The sequence below is a fragment of the Camelina sativa genome, chromosome 18 (assembly GCF_000633955.1).
Source record: "Camelina sativa cultivar DH55 chromosome 18, Cs, whole genome shotgun sequence".
Classification (NCBI taxonomy): Eukaryota; Viridiplantae; Streptophyta; class Magnoliopsida; order Brassicales; family Brassicaceae; genus Camelina; species Camelina sativa.
The window spans coordinates 8363666-8384891 of record NC_025702.1 but is presented as its reverse complement, the minus strand read 5'-3'; the positions used below and the strand labels follow the sequence as shown (position 1 = coordinate 8384891).

General features: G+C 39.2%; 2 protein-coding genes across 3 annotated transcripts; one reads left to right on the top strand and one right to left on the bottom strand.

The window, feature by feature from the left end:
* Positions 6749 to 11296, top strand: LOC104760856 (disease resistance protein RML1B-like). Of its 2 annotated transcripts, XR_763041.2 has the most exons (5): positions 6749 to 7310; positions 7374 to 8469; positions 8577 to 8873; positions 8978 to 10393; positions 11016 to 11296. XR_763041.2 is itself a non-coding variant. In XM_010483841.2 (4 exons), the coding sequence occupies exons 1-4, from the start codon at positions 6835 to 6837 to the stop codon at positions 10340 to 10342; spliced, it is 3234 nt and encodes a 1077-aa protein (XP_010482143.1). In that variant the 5' UTR covers positions 6749 to 6834; the 3' UTR covers positions 10343 to 10558. The 2 variants fall into 2 exon arrangements, 1 of the variants encoding a protein (XP_010482143.1); XM_010483841.2 differs by lacking the exon at positions 11016 to 11296 and having other exon boundaries at positions 8978 to 10558.
* On the bottom strand, positions 15684 to 17483 carry LOC104763244. The gene is made up of 2 exons (XM_010486645.1): positions 16896 to 17483; positions 15684 to 16829 (listed from the first exon to the last, which is right to left on the bottom strand). The coding sequence occupies exons 1-2, from the start codon at positions 17481 to 17483 to the stop codon at positions 15684 to 15686; spliced, it is 1734 nt and encodes a 577-aa protein (XP_010484947.1).

Below are 21226 nucleotides of genomic sequence, written 5' to 3'. Positions count from 1 at the left end.
GCCCTTCTATCATTAAAAACCTTGTCTCTGTTCGTCAGTTTACCACCGATAATTGGGTTTCCATTGAATTTGATCCCTTTGGTTTTCTTGTTAAGGACTTGAGCACACGGACTCCTCTTCTCCGATGTGACAGCTCGGGCTCCATATACTCCATCAACAACTCGTCCACTCCACCTCTTTCCTCTCCTCAAACGTTCTTGTCTTCCTCTATCAACTCCACCGTGTGGCACCGTCGTCTCGGCCACCCGGGAAACTCCGTTTTCAATTCTCTTATTTCTAATGGTTTAATAAATTGCTCAAAACCAGATTCTTCTCTTTGTCATGCTTGTCAACTTGGGAAACACGTTAAGACTTCCATTTGATAATTCTATTTCAATTATTTCTGAACCATTTCAAGTAATTCATTCTGATGTCTGGACCTCTCCAGTTTCCAGCATCAGTGGGATCAAATACTATGTTGTTTTTCTAGATCATTATAGTCATTTTGTTTGGGTATATCCTCTTAAACGAAAATCTGAAGTGTTTTCCTCTTTCTTACACTTCTCGGCTTATGTCAATAATCAATTTGGTCGTACAATAAAGGCCCTCCAATGTGATAATGGTGGGGAGTACAACAATCGGCTTTTTCTTGCTCACCTTGCCTCACACGGCATCACCTCACGTTTCTCTTGTCCCCACACATCACAGCAAAATGGGAAAGCCGAACGCACTCTACGTACTTTAAACAATTTTGTACGTTCTCTCCTGTTTCAAGCACACATGCCCACATCTTATTGGGTAGAAGCTTTGAACATGGCCACTCATCTCTTCAACATTCTTCCATCTCAAGCCATTCATAATGAGATACCATTTACAAAACTCTACCAACAACCAGTCTCTTACGACCATCTTCGTGTTTTCGGATGTTTGTGCTATCCAAACCTCTTAGCTACCACCCCACACAAACTAGCGGCGAGATCAATCGCATGTGTCTTTCTGGGTTTTCCTTCCTCGCACCGTGGGTATCGCTGTCTCTTACCACTAGAAAAATCATCATCTCTCGTCATGTCACATTTGACGAATCCACTTTCCCGTTTCACACTCTCGCTCCACCTCCACTACCTCTTACCAATATTGATCCACTACCTCCTGTCTCTCCCTTACTCCGTCAAACACCATCACAACCTCCGGCTCCGACACCGGTGCTGCAACCAACAAACACTGACCCTCCGCCACCAGTTCCTGTTGTGGTTCCACCTCCTGCCCATAAAATGGTAACCCGTAGCAAAAGTGGTATTACCAAACCACGCCAGCCTCTATCGCTTCTCACTCAAAAAATCTCTCCTATACCTTCTTCTCACCTCAAAGCTCTAGAAGATCCTAACTGGCATGGTGCAATGGATGAGGAATATGGTGCTCAAATTAAAAATCGAACTTGGTCTTTGGTTCCCCGTCCCAAATTAGTTAATATTGTTCGTTCTATGTGGGTATTTACACACAAACATGATGAAGATGGAAACCTCACTCGCTACAAGGCACGTTTGGTGGCTAATGGTAAGTCTCAAGAGGTTGGTATTGACTGTGATGAAACGTTTAGTCCGGTAGTAAAATCAGCAATGATCCGCATGGTCCTCGACCTTGCTCTCTCCCGCAATTGGTCCATTCATCAATTGGACGTCAAAAATGCTTTTTTAAATGGTGAACTTGATGAAACTGTGTACATGCACCAACCACCGGGGTTTCGAGATCCGTCCAAGCCAGACCACGTTTGCCTGCTTCACAAATCCATTTATGGACTCAAACAAGCACCGCGAATGTGGAATCAACGGTTTGCATCATATGCTTGTCGAGTTGGTTTCAAGCAGAGCAAATGTGATTCCTCTCTTTTCACTTACAACACCTCCCAAGGCAGGGCGTATCTCCTTCTATATGTTGATGATATCTTGCTCACCGCGTCGTCCACCGCTCTCCGCGATGCCATCATTGCTTCTCTCCACAGTGAGTTCACCATGACCGACCTTGGTCTGGCAAAGTATTTCCTTGGTATTTCCATCAAGCGGAACTCTGCGGGTCTCTTCCTTGACCAACGACAATTTGCATCGGATATAATCTTACGGGCCAACATGGACAAGTGCAACCCATGTACAACACCGGCAGATCCTCGCACAAAACTCTCCTCTGCTGACAGTCCTGCCTTCTCTGATCCTACACTCTATCGCAGCTTAGCAGGTGCTCTTCAATACCTCACTTTCACTCGCCTAGACATTGCATATGCTGTTCAGCAGGTGTGCTTGTATATGCATGATCCACGAGACTCACACTTTACTGCACTCAAACGCATCATTCGGTATGTTAAAGGCACACTTCAGCATGGCTTGCAGCTCACGTCAACGAAAACCTCCTCGTTAACGGCTTACACCGATGCTGACTGGGCGGGTTGTCCCTCGACGCGACGCTCCACCTCTGGCTACTGCATTTTTCATGGTGACAATCTCATCTCATGGTCTTCCAAACGGCAACACACAGTTTCAAGATCAAGTGCCGAAGCAGAGTATAGAGGTGTGGCCAATGTGGTTGCTGAAACGGTGTGGCTATGCAACTTACTCCTTGAGCTTCATTGTCCCCTCACCACTGCCACACTTGTCTACGGCGACAATGTCAGCGCTGTCTACCTCTCCTCCAACCCGGTGCAACATCAACGTACGAAGCATGTGGAGATCGATATCCACTTTGTACGTGAGCGGATAGCTCTCGGTCACATCCGTGTTCTACACATACCTTCGTCAAGCCAATATGCAGACATCTTCACAAAGGGTCTTCACACACCTCTATTCATGGAGTTCAAGTCCAGTCTCGGCGTCATGAACAATCCGGCTTCGACTGCGGGGGAGTGATAGAATATGAATACTGTAATATTCCAATTATGTCCCTATGTAAACCTAATACACTTGTATATATACTATTGAATCAACACAATACAACACAAGGTGAATTACCAAGTTCCAGGTTTAAACCCAATACCTTAGGCATTTACAAGTTTATCAAAAACTATTTTGCCACCTTAGTTTTATGTCATAGTATGAAAACGTTAATTATTTATATATATATATATATATATATATATATATATAATTATGTAATCTAAAATTGATTTATTTTTTTCTTTCTTAATCAACAGAACCCATAATTGTTTTATTGTTTTTATTACCCAGATCAATTTTAGTAGAAACATGTAAATCTACAAAAAAAAAAAAAAGTTTGTGGGGTTTGAAGAGGGAATGAGGTTGGAAGATAAATATGAATCATATCATATAATTTGCTATAAATATTAGATTTGGTAGAGAATTTGAAGGATTTAATTTTTGAAGTATTGGCCATGGATAAACAAATCTAGGGTTTTTTTGTTGAAAAAGAGAGATGAAGAAGAAGAAAGAGACAAGAAGAGGAAGATAGAAAGTATTTTTTTTTTTTTTCAAGACGGAATTATTATTATTATTTTTTTTTATGACTTCGGGTAACCCGAAATTACCCGAACACGAAGACATCCGATCTGAATCCGACCCGATATTAGAAAATACTTGATCGGGTTTTATATCTCTACATCCGAAAATCTGAAAACCCGAATATCCGAACCCGAATCCGATCGGATACCCGAATGCCCAGGCCTATCGAAAACAATGACAAAACTATTCTTAGCAATGTAAAATTTAGCCGATTGTCGAACAATTCTAATTGGATTATTCAGTTAAAAACTACTGTTTGATAGTTCGTACTCTTGGTAGTTGGATGTGGAAGAAATTGCTGAAATATCGATCCCAGGCCAAAGGTTTCCTATCCATTGAGGTTAAGAGTGGACTTCAAACTTCCTTCTGGTATGATCATTGGTGTACCATGGGTCAGTTATTTGATGTCGTTGGTAACTGTGGTTTTATTGCCCTTGGGATTCCCTCCTCGGCTAATGTTGCCTCCGTCCTTGCTTCTCACCGCCGTCGTCGTCAACACAGGGCAGCTGTTTTGAATGCCATAGAAGAAGAAATTGGCACCCTCCGTAATAGAGGCACTTCCATAGAGGGAGATGTGGCTTTTTGGAGGCACTCCAATGGCAACTTCCTCCCTTGTTTTTCTACATCATAAACTTGGTTGCAGCTCCGCCAATCTCAACCTCCGGTGCCCTGGGCCAAGGCCATCTGGTTTTCTGATGCTGTTCCTAAATTTTCTTTCATTCTTTGGCTTGCAGTGCGGAAAAGGCTCACAACAGGCGATCGCATGGCTGTGTGGGGCAGAGGCATATCCTTCTCTTGTGTTTTTTGCCAAGCACCAGTTGAAACGGTGGAGCATCTTTTCTTCTCTTGTCCTTATTCTTCTCGGGTATGGGCAGTTTTAACAAGGAAACTTCTTCGCCACCATTACACGACTTCATTTCCACAGATCCTCTCCCTTCTATCCAGTTCCACTTTCACTGGGACCCCCTGCTACATTCTTCGGTTGGTTTTTCAAGCTACAGTTCATGCTATCTGGTGTGAACGGAACAAGCGTCACCATGGCGATCCCCCTAATGCAGGGACTCACCTTGTTAAGACTCTGGACCGTTTGATCCGCAACAAGATTCTTTCCATATGTCGCCTCCGCCCTGACAAACTCACGGATGGACTGCACCTTTGGTTCCAGACACGTCCTTAGATTTTCTATCGTTTAGAGCCTGATTCTTTATTTATTCTGATGCTTCTTTCAATTCTTTGAATCTTCTCAAACACACGGACGCAACTATTGTACAAAGGTCCTTTTTTTATTTGAATAAAATTTAGCATTCATTCAAAAAAAAAAAAAAGAATGACAAACTAGCTAGTCTTAGCAATGTAAGGACAAAATACACAAATGCTTATAACAAGGACAACCTACATGACTAGACATCAATGGAAGCACTTTGATCAGCGTCTAGGTCTTCGAATTTTTTGCACCACAAATCACCCCATCTAGTTTTAAATTGCAGAATCTCCATCACGACCGCAAACAATCCAATGACACCAATGATGGTACTGTAGGCAATCTTCCATGAGCTTCCAGGTTGCAAGATGGCTAATCCCTTGTAGATGTTATAGATGCTTAAAATAATCACTATATAACCCATAGTGTGATGATACCAATTCCAGTATTTCCTATATTTATGATCCTTGTCCGGTCTTGCTTTGATGAAGAAATCCTAGAGCAAACAGAAGTATCCCTATCACTGTATGTGGCGTAGATCTCATTCCAGTGTGCTTGGCCATATAGATTGTAGTTCCTAATCCTCCCAATAAACCGACGACATAACCTGTAGTTTGGAAAATGATGTGAACGTAAAACCACACGAATGCTTATAACTAGGACAACCTACATGACACTTTATAGTTAACTTTTGTTAACCTCCCAATAATCCTCCCAATGTGTCTCGATTCTCGAATTCTCGATTCTCTCTATGTATTCTTACACTTTAGAGTTAACTTTTGTTATTGTAGTTCTCTGTAATCATAATCCTAATTACTTAGTCAAAGATAGTATAGCACGAGACACACAAAAAAAATTGTAATTGCATAATTACAATCCTAATTAATTTATGTTTGAAAGATTGAGGTTTCAATTTCGAATATAGAATTTTTTTTTTATATAAATTCAAGTTTGTAATCTAAATTTTGTGTTCATAACATCTTAGTTTGGTTCATGATATTTCAACTTTTTTATGAATAAGATTAGTTCTAAATTTTGTGTTCATAACATCTTAGTTTGGTTCATGATATGCCGACTTTGCTCACCAAGCACCTTGACAGACAAATTCGAAACAGGCTCCTCTCAATTCCATCCGGCGGTCGCTACCAAGGATGTATGGCTCTCTGGCTAGGCTCAAGATAAAAAGCTCCTGTTTATACAGTTTTAGCCAAATTTTTTTTTTGCCTTATAGTTTAGCAATGTTAAGATCACACACTTAAAACATTTAAAACACTTGGTGCATTATGAGATGTAAACAGTTTTTTCGAATAAATTTTACATTTTATTCAAAAAAAAAATAATAATAATTTGCAACTGTATTCAATAATAAAAAAGGTTTCTAACCCATTTCAAATATTGGGGGTTATAAGAGGAAACATGGCTGCATTGTAGGATGGTTTTAAATCATTTTCAAATGATTTTTTTTTATTGGGATGAACAGGTAATTTATAGGAAACTAATTAAAAAAAGACTTTCACTACTAATCCATTTTTAGTATTACGCAATATTTGACAGCTGTAAACACACACAAATCTTATATTCTGTATGATAAAAAAACCTAACTATTATTTAAGTTTTGCAGTAGTAGTAGGGCAGTGTCGACTTAACTAGGGGTGGACAGTGACCGCCCCGGATACATATATTAAATGGATATATATATTAAAAAAAAAAGTAGGCACTAAAACAAAATTTATAAGTTAAAGAGACAAAAATAAATTTGTAAGCTAGAAATGATACAACAAAAAAATTATATAAACGAAAGAGACTCAAAAATAAAATCAGTAAGTTTTTTAATAGATTAAGAGGCATTTTATTTTTTGCCCAGTCGCTAGCATATAATATGTTTAAATCCGCACGGAGTAGGGTCTAGCTATTCTAAAGAAGAAGAGTAAACTAATCAAGTTCTTTATATTTTTGTTTGCCAGAGTAAATGAACCACATGTTGTTTTCACTTTCTTTAATTAGTTTTTGAGTTAAAAGAATTTAAAAAGTCAACAAGCTCAAGAGTGAGAGAAGACGAGTACGAACCACTATTATTATGACTTCTCCCAACCACAACAAATCTGAAACCAGAGGACTTTTGAACAACTCTCAAGTCACAAATTCACTCTCATGGCTTCTTCTTCTCCTTCTTCGTCGCCTCAAAACTGGAGATACCGAGTTTTCACGAGCTTCCACGGACCAGACGTGCGTAAACTATTCCTCAGTCATTTAAGTAAACAGTTTAGCTACAATGGCATTTCCATGTTCAACGATCAAGAAATCGAGAGAAGCCAAACCATAGCTCCTTCTCTAACAAAAGCGATTAGAGAATCAAGGATCTCTATAGTCGTGCTCTCCAAGAATTACGCTTCTTCGGCATGGTGCTTGGATGAATTGTTGGAGATTTTGAAATGCAAAGAAGATATAGGACAAATAGTGATGACGGTCTTTTACGGCGTTGATCCGTCTCATGTTCGGAACCAAACCGGAGAATTTGGGAGCATGTTCAATCAAACTTGTGCTCGTAGAACAGAGGAAGAGAGACGAAGATGGAGCCAAGCTTTGAAAGTTGTGGGAAACATAGCTGGGGAACACTTGCTTAAATGGTAACATTTGCTATAATTTGCTATTTTTGATGGAAACTATTTGAATCTTTTCTCTTTTGTCAGGGAAAACGAAGCGAAGATGATTGAGAAGATTGCGAGAGATGTATCAGACAAACTAGTTGCTACTACACCGTCTAATGATTTCGATGGCATGGTTGGACTTGAACCTCATTTGTTGGAAATGAAGTCTTTGCTAGATTTGGATAATGATGGAGTTAAGATTGTTGGAATCTATGGTCCTGCAGGTATTGGTAAGACTACAATTGCTAGAGCTTTGCAAAGTCTGATCTCCAATAGGTTTCAACTTACTTGCTTTGTGGAGAATCTTAGGGGAAGCTATCATAGTGGTCTTGATGATTATGGTTTGAAGTTGCGTTTACAGGAACACCTTCTTTCAAAGATTTTGAACCACAATGAAATGAGGATAGGTCATTTAGGTGTTATACAGGACAGGCTATGCGATATGAAAGTCCTTATCGTTCTTGATGATGTGGACGATCTTAAGCAGTTGGAGGCTTTGGCTGATGAAACTAACTGGTTTGGTCCTGGAAGCAGGGTTGTTGTAACCACGGAAGATCAAGAAATTTTGGTCCAGCATGGTATCGACATTACATACCATGTGGGGTTTCCATCTAGAGAAGAAGCTCTTAATATATTTAGTAGATATACTTTTAGACAGAGCACTCCATCTGATGGTTTTGAAAAGCTTGCAAAAAGAGTAACAGAGCTTTGCAGCTACCTTCCATTAGGTCTCCGTGTCATGAGTTCATCTTTACGCGGAAAGGATGAAGATGAATGGGAAGTTATACTGCATAGGCTAGAAATTAGCCTTGATCGAGATATCGAGAGAGTACTTAAGATCGGATATGATAGCTTAGATGAGAATGAGCAAATATTATTTCTCCATATTGCAGTTTTCTTCAACTATAACGATGGTGAATTGGTGAAAGACATGTTCGTTGACAGTAATGTGGATGTAAAAACCGGTTTGAAGATCCTAGTCAATAGATCCTTAATAAGTATTACTGGAAATGGGGAGATAGTGATGCACAGACTACTACAACAAGTGGGTCGTAAAGCCATTCAGAGACAAAAGCCTTGGGAAAGACAAATCTTAATTGATGCTCATGAGATTTGTCATGTCCTTGAAAATGATACAGTAAGTTCTTTTTCTTTCTTTCTATGTGTTATATTCGTTAGATATAACACATTGATAAAGTTAGTAGGCAAAGAGAAATAAATCCTCTTATTGGAAATTTGGTTTAGGGTACGGGAGTTGTCTCTGGCATATGGTTTGATACGTCAAATACCAAAGAAGTGTTTATAAGCAAGAGAGCGCTTACAAGAATGCCTAATCTTCGTTTCCTCAAAGTTTACAAAAGAAGATATGATGGGAATGATAGAATGCATATACCAGTGGCGATGGAGTTTCCCCATCGCTTAAGGTTACTACACTGGGAGGCATACCCAAGCAAGTGTCTTCCTCCAACATTTCATCCAGAATATCTTGTTGAACTGGATATGAAGTATAGCCAGGTCGAGAAGCTCTGGGATGGAACCCAGGTTGGTTTCTCTATTTCTATTTTTTACATTGAATCTATGACCAAGTACTTTTCTCTGCATGTTATATGATATTGTCTTGTCTGCTTTGTTGTTCTATATATTAGCCTCTTACAAGTCTCAAGAAGCTGGATTTGTCAGCGTCCTACCATCTAAAAGTTCTCCCAGATCTTTCAAAAGCTATAAATCTTGAGACATTGAAGCTGGGTATTTGCGTGAGTTTGGTAGAGATTCCATCCTCATGTTCACAACTTCATAAAGTACAGAAGTTCTGGTTGAGTACCTGCAACCAAAAAGTCATTCCAGCTCACTTGAGCTTGGCATCCCTTGAATACGTCTTCATGAGAGGATTCTCAAAATTGAGAAACATTCTAGTTATCTCAACGCACATAAAAAAAGTAGATGTATCAAACACAGAGTTAGAAGATGTACCTGCATCAGTTACGCTGTGGTCTGGTCTAAGGTCTTCTTCTACTAAGAAAAGTGGAATGCTCAAGGAAATTACACATCACCACACGAGTGTAACCGAACTAGCCCTGAAATATACTGATATTGCAAGGATTCCAGATTCCATCAAAGCTCTTCATGGGTTACAGCACCTTATTCATCAAAGCTGTAGATCACTTGAATCAATGCCAAAGCTCCCTGGTTCACACACATTCCTACGTGCAGAGGATTGTGAATCACTGGAGACAGTATTTTGTCCTTTATACACTCCAAATGCGCTGCTCAGTTTCGACAACTGCTTCAAATTGGGCCAACAACCGGAAACAAAAAAAATCCAACAATCATCTCTTCATGGGTCGGCTCTCTTACTTGGGAGTGAAGTCCCAGCAGCGTTCCATTACCGAGCTAAAGGAAGTTCTTTGACCATTCTTCCTGATGTTATCAATCTTCTTTCTGCTTTCTCAAGATTTAAAATCTGCCTCGTTGTTTCACCTAACCATCAGACAAAAGAAAGTAGCATTTCCAAACTATTGTGTCGTACCACAGGCGAAGGGGACTTATTCCTTCCCATTCATGAGGTCTATGTTTACGCTTTTCCTGGATTTCGAACGGAACACCTGTTTATATTTTACTCTGACTTCCTTGAAGATCATATTAAGTACCCTGGATTCTGCAGAGAGATAGTGTTCGAATTCAGCAGCATATTCCATGACTTTGACGTTATTGAATGTGGTGCTCAGATTTGGACCAAGCAAAGCACTGAAGGGAGCAATAAATCAAGATTAAATAACCAAGTGGTTGGATATCGTCTTCATAGTGTCACTCATGAGATTGAATCCAGTGATTCATCTGAAGATGAGAGTGATGTCCATGTCCCTGCTCCTCGTAGTCGTAGATATGTGTGCGACTCGAACTCTGTGAATATTAAACGCAGAAAGTACATAAATTGTTGGAGTCTACTCATGCTTTGCTGCGATCTTTCTAGTATTGTGAGAACCATCAGAAGATTTGTCTCAGGAAGATAGTAGAATACATGCTAGGAGCAAGGAAGCACCATCCATCTCTTTGATATTATGGTAGATTTCTTCCTCCGTCTCATTGGATATGTTTGTTTCCAATTAATTAGAACAGAGAACAACAAATATCATTCGGTATCTATATTTACGTATCTGGATGTATTAAGAGTCACTTGGTACTGTTCCATTACTTACACAGTATTTGTTTCCTTGTTCGAATCTTGATATGCCTGACTACAGAGTTAGCAAGAACAAACGCCGTCTTAGGAGATTCAGTCTGTTTACTCACTAACTTTTTGTATGCTAAAAAGTACTTCAGCTATAGCCACTTTGGTTTGATTACTATCTGATGATTTTTTTTTTGTGTGTTTTATTTCACTTTAGCTGAACTTTAAATCTGTGAAAATCTAATTGAGCACCTAGTTTTCATTTAACTGATCTGCTCGTAACTTACTAAATATTATCCGTACATCTGTTTATTATTCTCTACACATCTGATTTACATGAGTTTGGTTTCATATTTTGACATTTCTGTTACTTTCTTGCATATTGCAAATTTTAAAAATTTCATCAACGTCAGCCATTATGTTCTCTGATTCCGGTTGTTGCCTTCACACAACTGCGTACATGTAATCTATTACTTAGGGTGGTGTCTGAAGGGTTGAATCTTTTGATTCTGCAGGTAGCAGCGCATCAGGCCTGGCTTTGGTGGTTCTGAGCATATCCATGATATTTACTCATGTGCGTGAATTCTGTGTGTAAATATGAACTATGAGTAAATATAACAAACATTATTTGATATTTCTCATACTTCTATGATTCTATCTGTAACAACGTCTCATCGATGGTTTCTAAACGCCTTCAGTCAAATTAAAAGGAACATTAGGGACACTATAATTGCTCGGCGAGAGCTTCTTGATCTAACCTTCACTAATCTGGTCCAGCAAAGGTTTGCCCACGTGAAAAATCCAGGTCTTGATTACCAACTGTTTCATTAAAATTCTGCAGCCCTTGAGTAGCCCGTGACTGAGGAAGTGTAGGGGCACATAAAACCGGCTGTAGAGTTACGGTAAGCCAAGAGAGTTTGAGCACCTAACATGCCTTTGCTTGTTTGATTTATCGCCCAAGCGATCCATAACATAAGTGTAATTAACAACGAGTCTAACACTGGAAGGTCAATACAAGAACGGAAGTTTTTGTCGTTGTTAAAGTTGTGAGAGTTGCATCTAGGTGAACTCCATCGCTTGTTGATCTAGTAAAGCACGGAGCCAGCAGATAGAGTAAACACAAAATCACAAAAACAGTTCTCGAAGACGACGAAGGCATGATGATGAAGTTTCCAGAGTTTAAAAGTCTTATATATATCATACTTTATGATACAAAAAAACCTCAACTCAAAATTAGGTTTTTCCTATTCCTTTTAGTATTAAATTTATCAGTATTTTTAAAAAAAACTTTATTAGTGTTAAATAAGAATAAACGCTGATAAGTAGTCAAAATATATATAACTACATGCTAGATTTAATTTTAAAGTCATACTATAGTCTCAATAATTGTTATTCGTAAGTACATGTACATATATTTTATTATTTACCATTTTTATACGTAGTTCCCTTTTTTCCTTATATGAGAAAAACAATTTTTTTTTTCCTTTTTTCTTTTTTTTATATATGAAAACTGAAAAGTGAAACCCTTGTCGCTCTAGTCTATATATACTACACTACCAAAGCCAAAATTAACAAGTGTTAACGTAAAACAGAGAAGTGAGAAATGGAAAACAGAGTAAATAAACAGAGTACTTTATTGATAGAAATCGGAAAATAACAAATGAAACTAGGCATGGGCATTCGGTTAACCATTCGGTTTCGGTTCGGTTGTATTCGGTTTCGGTTATTTTGGATATAGTAATATAGTAACCATTTGGATATTTTTGAAATTTCGGTTCGGTTCGGTTTCTTTCGGTTCGGTTTCGGTTTGGTTATTTAAATAAATAACCATAACTAACATAAATTATATTAACATTAACCAAATAAACCAAATATAACCAAAACTAACCGAATATAACCAAAATTAACCAAATATACAATAACAAAAATACAAAAAAGGGAAAAATATGGATTCAATTTTACAAAATAGTATTTAACTTTGTAAATTCAAAATAATAACATTTACATATATTGATTATTTAAAATATTTAATTGNCTCTATTTTTCTGAGATCGAGTTCCAACCATCATTTCAAAGGAAAGCTTAGCTCTGATACCAATGTTAACGTAAAACAGAGAAGTGAGAAATGGAAAACGGAGTAAATGAACAAAGTACTTTATTGATAGAAATCGGAAAATAACAAATGAAACAATGTTCTCTTAGAAACGCAGCATCATCATCCTACCTACAAGAGTCTCGAGAGATATCTCCAGCAAACGATGAGGAAGCGATAACCTAGAAAGCTCTAGAAAATTCAACAAGTTTATCTTTGCATAAAAATAAATGAGGAGCTAACAAGTGCTCATATAGGATGCTAACGTCGGCTAACAACCCAGACAAACGCCCGACAAACACCGTTAACGCCCTCTTATTGCTTTCTGTGATGTTGACATCCTTAAACCGTCATCTGCACAAGCCGCCAACGTACACTTTTTATTCCTTTTTCACGCGCCACACACACTCTACATCTTATCCTTTAATCACGTGCGCATAGTCTCCCAAATACTATATCAAAGCTCCCCCATCGAAGAACCTTGCCCACAAGGTTCAAAGGTTGGGAACTTACGCTGCAAATCATAGAGGAACTCCCATGTAGCCTCCTCCTCTGTCTCGTTAGTCCATTGAACCAGTACCTTGGTAGCAGCTCTTCCTTGACGCTTGACCATTTGACGAGCCAACACTTTCACTGGTTCCTTGACAAGTACATCAGACACCACAGAAGGAAGTTGTGAAGTTGTGAGAACGTTACCTACTACTGCCTTGAGTTGGGACACATGAAAAACTGGGTGGATGAGTGAACTGTCAGGTAAAAGAAGCTTGTAAGCAACTGGACCACAACGTTCTACAATCTTGTACGGTCCATAGTACTTAGGTGCCAGCTTCTGGTTAGACCGCACGACCACTGATCCTTGACGATATGGTTGGAGCTTGACAAACACAGAGTCACCAATCTCGAAGTTTCGTTCAGAACGATGCATATCTGCATACTGCTTCATTCGGTGTTGAGCACGTAAGAGATGGAACTTCAAGACTAGTAGCATATCTTCCATTTCCTGTAAGCTGCGTGCAACCACGGCCACCTTAGACTCTCCTGGGAGGTATGGTAAATGAACTGGTGGAGCTTGTCCGTATACCGCTTCATAAGGACTAAGCTGAGTTGCAGTGTGAAAACTCGTATTATACCAAAATTCAGCCAAAGGAAGCCAATTAGCCCATAAATTGGGCCAATCACTGCACATCACCGAAAATATGTCTCCAAGCAGCGATTGATCACTTCAGTCTGTCCATCGGTTTGTGGGTGGTAAGCGCTTGAGAACTTCAACTCTGTTCCCTGTAAAGAGAACAATTCTTGCCAGAATGTGCTAAGGAAAACTGTGTCTCTGTCACTTACAATGAACTTGGGACAACCATGAAGCTTGAAAACATTGTCCATAAATGCCTGTGCCACTGTCATTGCTGTGTAGGGATGAGCTAGTGCCATAAAGTGAGCTGCTTTAGTCAGCCTGTCGACCACCACAAAGATAACTGTCTTGCCATTGGAAACAGGTAGTCCGTCGAAGTCCATGGAGAGGTCAGTCCATATAGTGTCTGGAATTGGCAAAGGTTGAAGCAACCCTGGATAGGCAGAGGTGTCGTACTTACACTGCTGACAAACTGCGCAACTTCGTATATATGCTTGAATATCCACTGACATTCCCTTCCAAAAGAATAACCCCTTCACTTTTTTGTAAGTAGCATCACATCCCGAATGTCCTCCTGCCCCTGAACAGTGTATCCATTGTAAGATTGTATTACGCAGAGCCACGACTTTTGGTACCACAATCTTGTCTTTCCTCCGTAACACCGACTGTACCCAAGAGTAATGTTTCTTCGCCGTAGGTTTAACCTGCAACTCTGCAATTAGCTTGCTCAACTCGGTATCGTGATTGTAACTCGCCTGTATGTCTTTAAGGAGATCACATTCCAACACAGACATTGCTAAATGCAATACTTCTGCTCCCTCTACGCGAGACAACGCATCTGCAGCCACATTATCTTTTCCCTGTCTATATTGAATTTCGTAGTCAAACTCAAGGAGCTTAGGCAACCACTGTTGCTGAATAGGCGTGTTCAAGCGTTGTTCCAACAAGTACTTCAAGCTGCGTTGATCGGTCTTTATCACAAAGTGGTTAGGCAACAGGTAATGGCGCCATTTCTGCAATGCAAATACCACAGCAAGTAATTCTTTCTCATAAATGGATAAGTTCAGTTGTCTTCCTTTCAAATAGCGACTAATAAACGCTAGTGGGTGACCGTCCTGCATTAGAACAGCCCCTATTCAAGTGGTACATGCGTCTGTTTCCACCACAAAGGACTTGTCAAACATTGGAAAAGCTAATACCGGAGCTTGGCACAATGCACTTTTTAAGTTGGCAAAAGCTTCTGTAGCCTCTTCAGACCAAAGAAAAGAATCCTTCTTGGTAAGAATGGTTAAGGGTCTTGCAATAGTACCAAAGTTCTTGACGAAACGCCGATAGTACCCAGCTAAACCCAAAAACCCGCGCAACTGCTTCACATTGGAAGGAGTTGGCCAGTCTGCAACAGCGTTGACCTTGGCAGGGTCTGTAGATACCCCACCAGCAGCAATATAATGCCCCAAATACTCAAATCGATCTGTTGCAAAATCACACTTGCTTCCTTTAGCAAACAGCTTGTGTTGTCGCATTGTTTGGAAGACAAGTTGGAGATGACTTATGTGATCATCGATGGTGGAACTATACACCAAAATATCATCAAAGAAGACAAGCACAAACTTGCGTAAGAACTCATTGAACACTGCGTTCATCAAGCTTTGAAATGTTGCTGGAGCGTTGGTTAAGCCGAATGGCATTACCAAGTACTCGAAATGCCCACTGTGGGTCTTGAAGGTGTATATCTTCTGGTTCCATCCTCACTTGATGATAGCCAGCTCGTAAGTCTATCTTGGAGAAGATCGTTGATCCTCCTAACTCATCAAGCAAATCTTCTATCAAAGGAGTTGGGAACCGTTTTTTGATGGTGAGTCCATTTAAGCCTCTGTAGTCTACACACAACCGCCAGCTACCGTCTTTCTTCTTGACTAAGACCACCGGAGATGAGAATGGACTTGAGCTAACCCTGATTGTTCATGTAGTTAGCAACTCCTTTACTATCTTTTCTATCTCATCCTTCTGATAAGTAGCATATCGGTATGGACGCTGGTTCACGGGATCAGCACTTGCTTTGAGTGTGATTTTGTGATTGTGCCCGTTTCGGAAAGGAGGGAGTGTGGTAGGTTCCTCAAAAATATATGAGTAGTCTTTTTGTAACTGCAGTATTGCAGAGTTCTCTGCATTTACTCGCTGGCTCAGCTCCACAGCACACAACATGGCGTCTTCCTGCTGCACCACTTGTTGAGCACAAATCATTGAAATTTGTACCGTGTCTTCCTGGTGTTTGTTGAATTTTGTTGCCTTCATTGTGCGAACTGCTCCTTGTTTGATTCCATGTAATAGTATCTTCTGACTCTTCCACCAGAACCCCATCTCCAGCTTTTGTAAATTCCATGTAATGTCTCCTAACAGTGCCAACCATTGTACTCCGAGAACCATGTCACAACCCCCCAAAGGAATCAACATAAAGTCATCTTGAAACGGAGTACCTTGGAATGACCACTGAAACTGCTGAACACGACCTTGCACACCTAGTTTGCTTCCATCCGCAACAGACACTCGAGTAACTCCAGCAGATTGCACATTAACTCCTAACATTTTTGCAGTACTAGGATCCATAAAATTGTGAGTCGAGCCTGAATCCAAAAGAATAAATAGCACCTGTTTCTTATGAAATCCTTTGACCTTCATAGTTCTATAGTCCGATACCCTTGACACTGCACTGATTGACACTCGAGGAGTGTCCTTTTCCTCCTCCACAACAGCTTGACTGTTGTCCTCACTTCCTTCCTCCTCATCATCCTCTACCTCAATCATGAATACCTGCGACTTCTTATGTTTCAAATAATGATCAGGTGTGTATTTCTCATCACAGATGAAACACAACCCCTTAGCCCTTCTTTCACTCATTTCCTCCTGAGATAAAAACTTTCTGTTAGCCGGAGCTTGAAATCCTTGCTTAGGTGTTTCAGATACGCTCTCTTTCCTGGTGACTGCCTGATTCCTCGAGGTTGAACCGTTGTAGGATGTCTTTGACTGGTACCCTCCTCCAGTACTTCCCTTGTAATGTGGATGAGCCTTCTCGTACAAGCGGCCCAACACCAAACACTGTCTCACCGACTGAGGTTGAAACATGCGTATGTGCATTTGAGTGTCCAATCTGAGTCCTGCCTAGTAAGCACTCACCAAGTATTCTTCAGAGAGTGAAACTCTAGTCTTGATCAACTCAAACTTCTGATGGTAATCTACTATTCCATCCGTTTCCTGCAACTTCTTAAGATCTGCAATCGGATCATCCATCACATCTTCAAAACATTCTTTTAACAGGAGCTTATAAGAGCCCCAATCATTCAAAACGCTCCTACCAAAAGGTTTTTGAACCACAGAGTGATGCCAAGTAGGGGCATGGCTATCAAAATGCATAGAAGCCATCCTAGCCTTAGACTCACAAGGGGTTCCATCTAACAAGAAAAAATCTTCTACCTTACCCAACCATTCCGTAACTCGTTCACCATCAAAGCGAGGAAAGTCTACCTTACCAAGCCTTGTGACACCATGATAGTGACCATTTCCCCCGGATCCACCACTTCGATGTTGCTCACTACCCCCGGATCCACATCTTCGATGTTGCTCAACATAACCTGCAGATCCACCACATTGTTGTTCAGAGAACCCCGCAAATGAGCCTGGCGTTGCTGACACAGCCATCAGTCCCTTCCCGTTATTCTTGTGCTCGTTGTTGTACACGGTTTGTTTCGGAATCATCTTAATCATGTCGAACATGTCAGCTCCAACGCTTCTGTACGGTTAAGGATCTGCACCATCGGAGCTTTGTCCACCATCACTGCTTCAGAAACTTCCTCCGATGAACCGTCCTCCTCTCTATTTTTCTGAGATCGAGTTCCAACCATCATTTCAAAGGAAAGCTTAGCTCTGATACCAATGTTAACGTAAAACAGAGAAGTGAGAAATGGAAAACGGAGTAAATGAACAAAGTACTTTATTGATAGAAATCGGAAAATAACAAATGAAACAATGTTCTCTTAGAAACGCAGCATCATCATCCTACCTACAAGAGTCTCGAGAGATATCTCCAGCAAACGATGAGGAAGCGATAACCTAGAAAGCTCTAGAAAATTCAACAAGTTTATCTTTGCATAAAAATAAATGAGGAGCTAACAAGTGCTCATATAGGATGCTAACGTCGGCTAACAACCCAGACAAACGCCCGACAAACACCGTTAACGCCCTCTTATTGCTTTCTGTGATGTTGACATCCTTAAACCGTCATCTGCACAAGCCGCCAACATACACTTTTTATTCCTTTTTCACGCGCCACACACACTCTACATCTTATCCTTTAATCACGTGCGCATAGTCTCCCAAATACTATATCAACAAGACAGAGTCTCTCGTCTCATCCGTTCATCCTTGAATCATTAATTGGTAGAGGAACATGACGACTCATGAGTCTCAGATTGGACTCGCCTTGATCTCCGAGCATTGTTCAAGTCACTATAAGAAGGCATTCAAGTCTTTGCGATCAGTACCTTCTACTGATGCAATCTTCTTCATTGATGAAGACGACGACGGGGAGGAGGTTTCGTCATACCTAGAGCCGAATAATGACAGTGAACTAAGTAGCGTGGTTAACGGGTTACTGAAGTCAAAGGACGACGATGATGATGCTCCATACAGAGTAGATTGGTTGTTTTTGTCTGCTGATTTGCATGAGAAAGAGACGGAGAAGAAGAACAAAGATGAGAGATCATTATCAACTTCTCTAGAGTCTGCCATGGTGATTAGCGTTTGATCCGACATATTAGGTCAGTGGTCATGGATTCATGGCTTGGTGGCTACATCTTGACGACATAATGATCTCTTTTCTTCTTGTTTTCATTAATTGATATATATATATTTTCTTATTATGTAAAGCAAACATCTACCGGAGTGGTAGTACCATCTATATGATAGTATTAATGTTCCTACTTGCGATCGACTTAAATTGCCATATTATACCCAAAAGAATACCTTTCTTTTTTAACCCTTTCACATAAAGGAACTGCAACCATGTTGATTATAGTGTTATACAATTTTAAAGATCATGAAAAGCTAGCAAAGTAAACATAATTTAAATATTTTAAACAAACAAGTAAATCATACTCAATTTTGTAAACATATACCTGAATCAGTTTATATATATATTTGACATCGTTCATAATAAATTAAATTATTACTGAACTCAAATAAATCTCAATATATGGTTTATTGCACAAATTTACTTAGGTGTTGTATAGGACTTTGTTCTGATTTTTATTTCTTTAGTTCCATTTAAGGTCATTCCGGAATCTGTAGGTTCAGTTCAGTTTCATTCCGGACTTCTCAGTTCTCACCATATTAAAAAATCACAAAACTATGTCTGGTTTTGTTTTAATATTAGACCATTTACAAAAATACCCTTTTTAAGTGTATTTTTTTGCAAAAATATCTTCTCTTTTGTTGCTCATTTTCAAATATACTCTCTTATATGTATAAAACGTGAATCTTGAGCTCCACTGAGTGGCTTACTGTCAGAGAGTCCATCATATAAAAGTAAAAATTCCAGCCAAATATTTTTCCGCAAATATTTTCCTGCCAAAAACAATTTCTGACAAAGTTTTCCGCAAGTCCTTAAAAATCTTTGTGAAGCTTTAAAAATCCTTTGTAAATCCTTTAAGAATCTCTTAAAAACTTTGTAAAACCTTTAAAAACTATTGTAAATCTCTTAAAATCATTGTAAATCATTTTAAAACCCTTTAAAAACTCTTGTAAACCCTTTATAACCCTTGTAAATCCTTGTAAAACCTTTAAAACCTCTTATAAATCCTTTAAACATTCTTTGAAATCATTTTAAAATATTTGTTAAATTCTTTAAAAGTCCTTGGAAATATTTAAAACTCATAGTAAATCCTTTTGATAACCTTTAGAAATTCTTGTAAATCTTTTAAAATCCCTTGTAAATTATTCATAAAACCTTTTTAAAAAAGCTTGTAATTTTTTTAAATTTCAGGATCACGATTTGCATAAAAAAAATTTGGTGGGAAAATTTTTGTCGGAATTTTTTTTGGGGGGGGGGGAATTTTGTCAAAATTGTTTTAACTAGAATTTTTCTTGGCGTGAAAAATTCAAATATTCATTTTGTTGACTTTAATATTTTTCAAATAGGGGTAAAATAGTCACTAAAATAAAAGAAGGCAAATTGAAAATAGCTTGAAAATATATATTTTTGAAAAGGTTATATACAAAAGAGTATTTATAATAACATCTCTTTTATATTTCAGTTTTTCTCAGATTTTTGGTTTATAAATATTGTTATCCAAATTAAAATCTAATTTCTTATTGATGGTTTTAGTATATTTTTTACTTCGATTTGGATTTATGGTATTTTACTCACATATATGTTTATATTTTAAAGAGCGTTCAGTATGAAATTGATATTTTATTTATAGCTTAGATTAATTTTGTTTAGATATAATTAAGTCCTGAACATAAAAGGACTGTATTTTTTTTTTTGAAAATATATAAAATAGATGAATAAAAAGAAAATTGTTTGATAAATTATTATAATTCTAAAATTAAAGGATTACTATTTTTATTTGAAAGGGTATATAAAATAATAATATAGGATTTTTTTTTTTGGTAGGGGACTGGGAGGAAACCTCCCAGAATATTATTCAAACTTAAAAATTATACAAGAACTTGGCATGGATAGCGGAAACCCAGCTCATCCTCCCTAAAAATCGACTGAACCTCAGATGGAACAGACTCCAAAAAAAGAAAACCCAAAGGTAATGAAAAAGCATGGTTAGCCAAACCATCGGCGAGACGATTAGCTTCCCGGTAAATATGAGTAACACGGACTGACCAGTCCTTCTGCATAAAGCCATGACACAAGCATACCAGCAATGACAAGGGATGAGTGTCACCGACCCCCTTGTTAAGAAAACCCACCACCAACTCTGAGTCTACCTCCACCTCGAGACAAGAAACCTGTTTCTCCCAGGCAATGTATAAGCCGTAATATACACCTTATAGCTCCGCCATAGATGCCGAACATCGACCTATATTCAAAACAAAACCTCCACACCATTGACCACCACCATCTCTCAACACACCCCCAGCCGTGGCCAGACCAGGATTCCCTCTTGACGCACCATCCGTATTGAGCTTCATCCAGCCAGAACTCGGGCTTCTCCAGCCAATCATACGTTCTACTCGAGGTCGTGGAATGACCATGTCCTCTCTGTTAGCATTCAAAACTGTCAGTTCCGTAGCTAAGTCCTTGATGAACTTCACTCGATCCCTGCATTTACATCTCACCCCAAAGACGTTTCCACATCTCCATTTCCACCCCCACCAAACTGCAACTGCAAACAGTGTAGACCAAGGGACTGCATCAAGTATGACATCGTCTGAGAGATTAGCATAGACCCAATCCAGAAGATGCCCTTGAAAGAAAACTTGGCGCATACGCACCG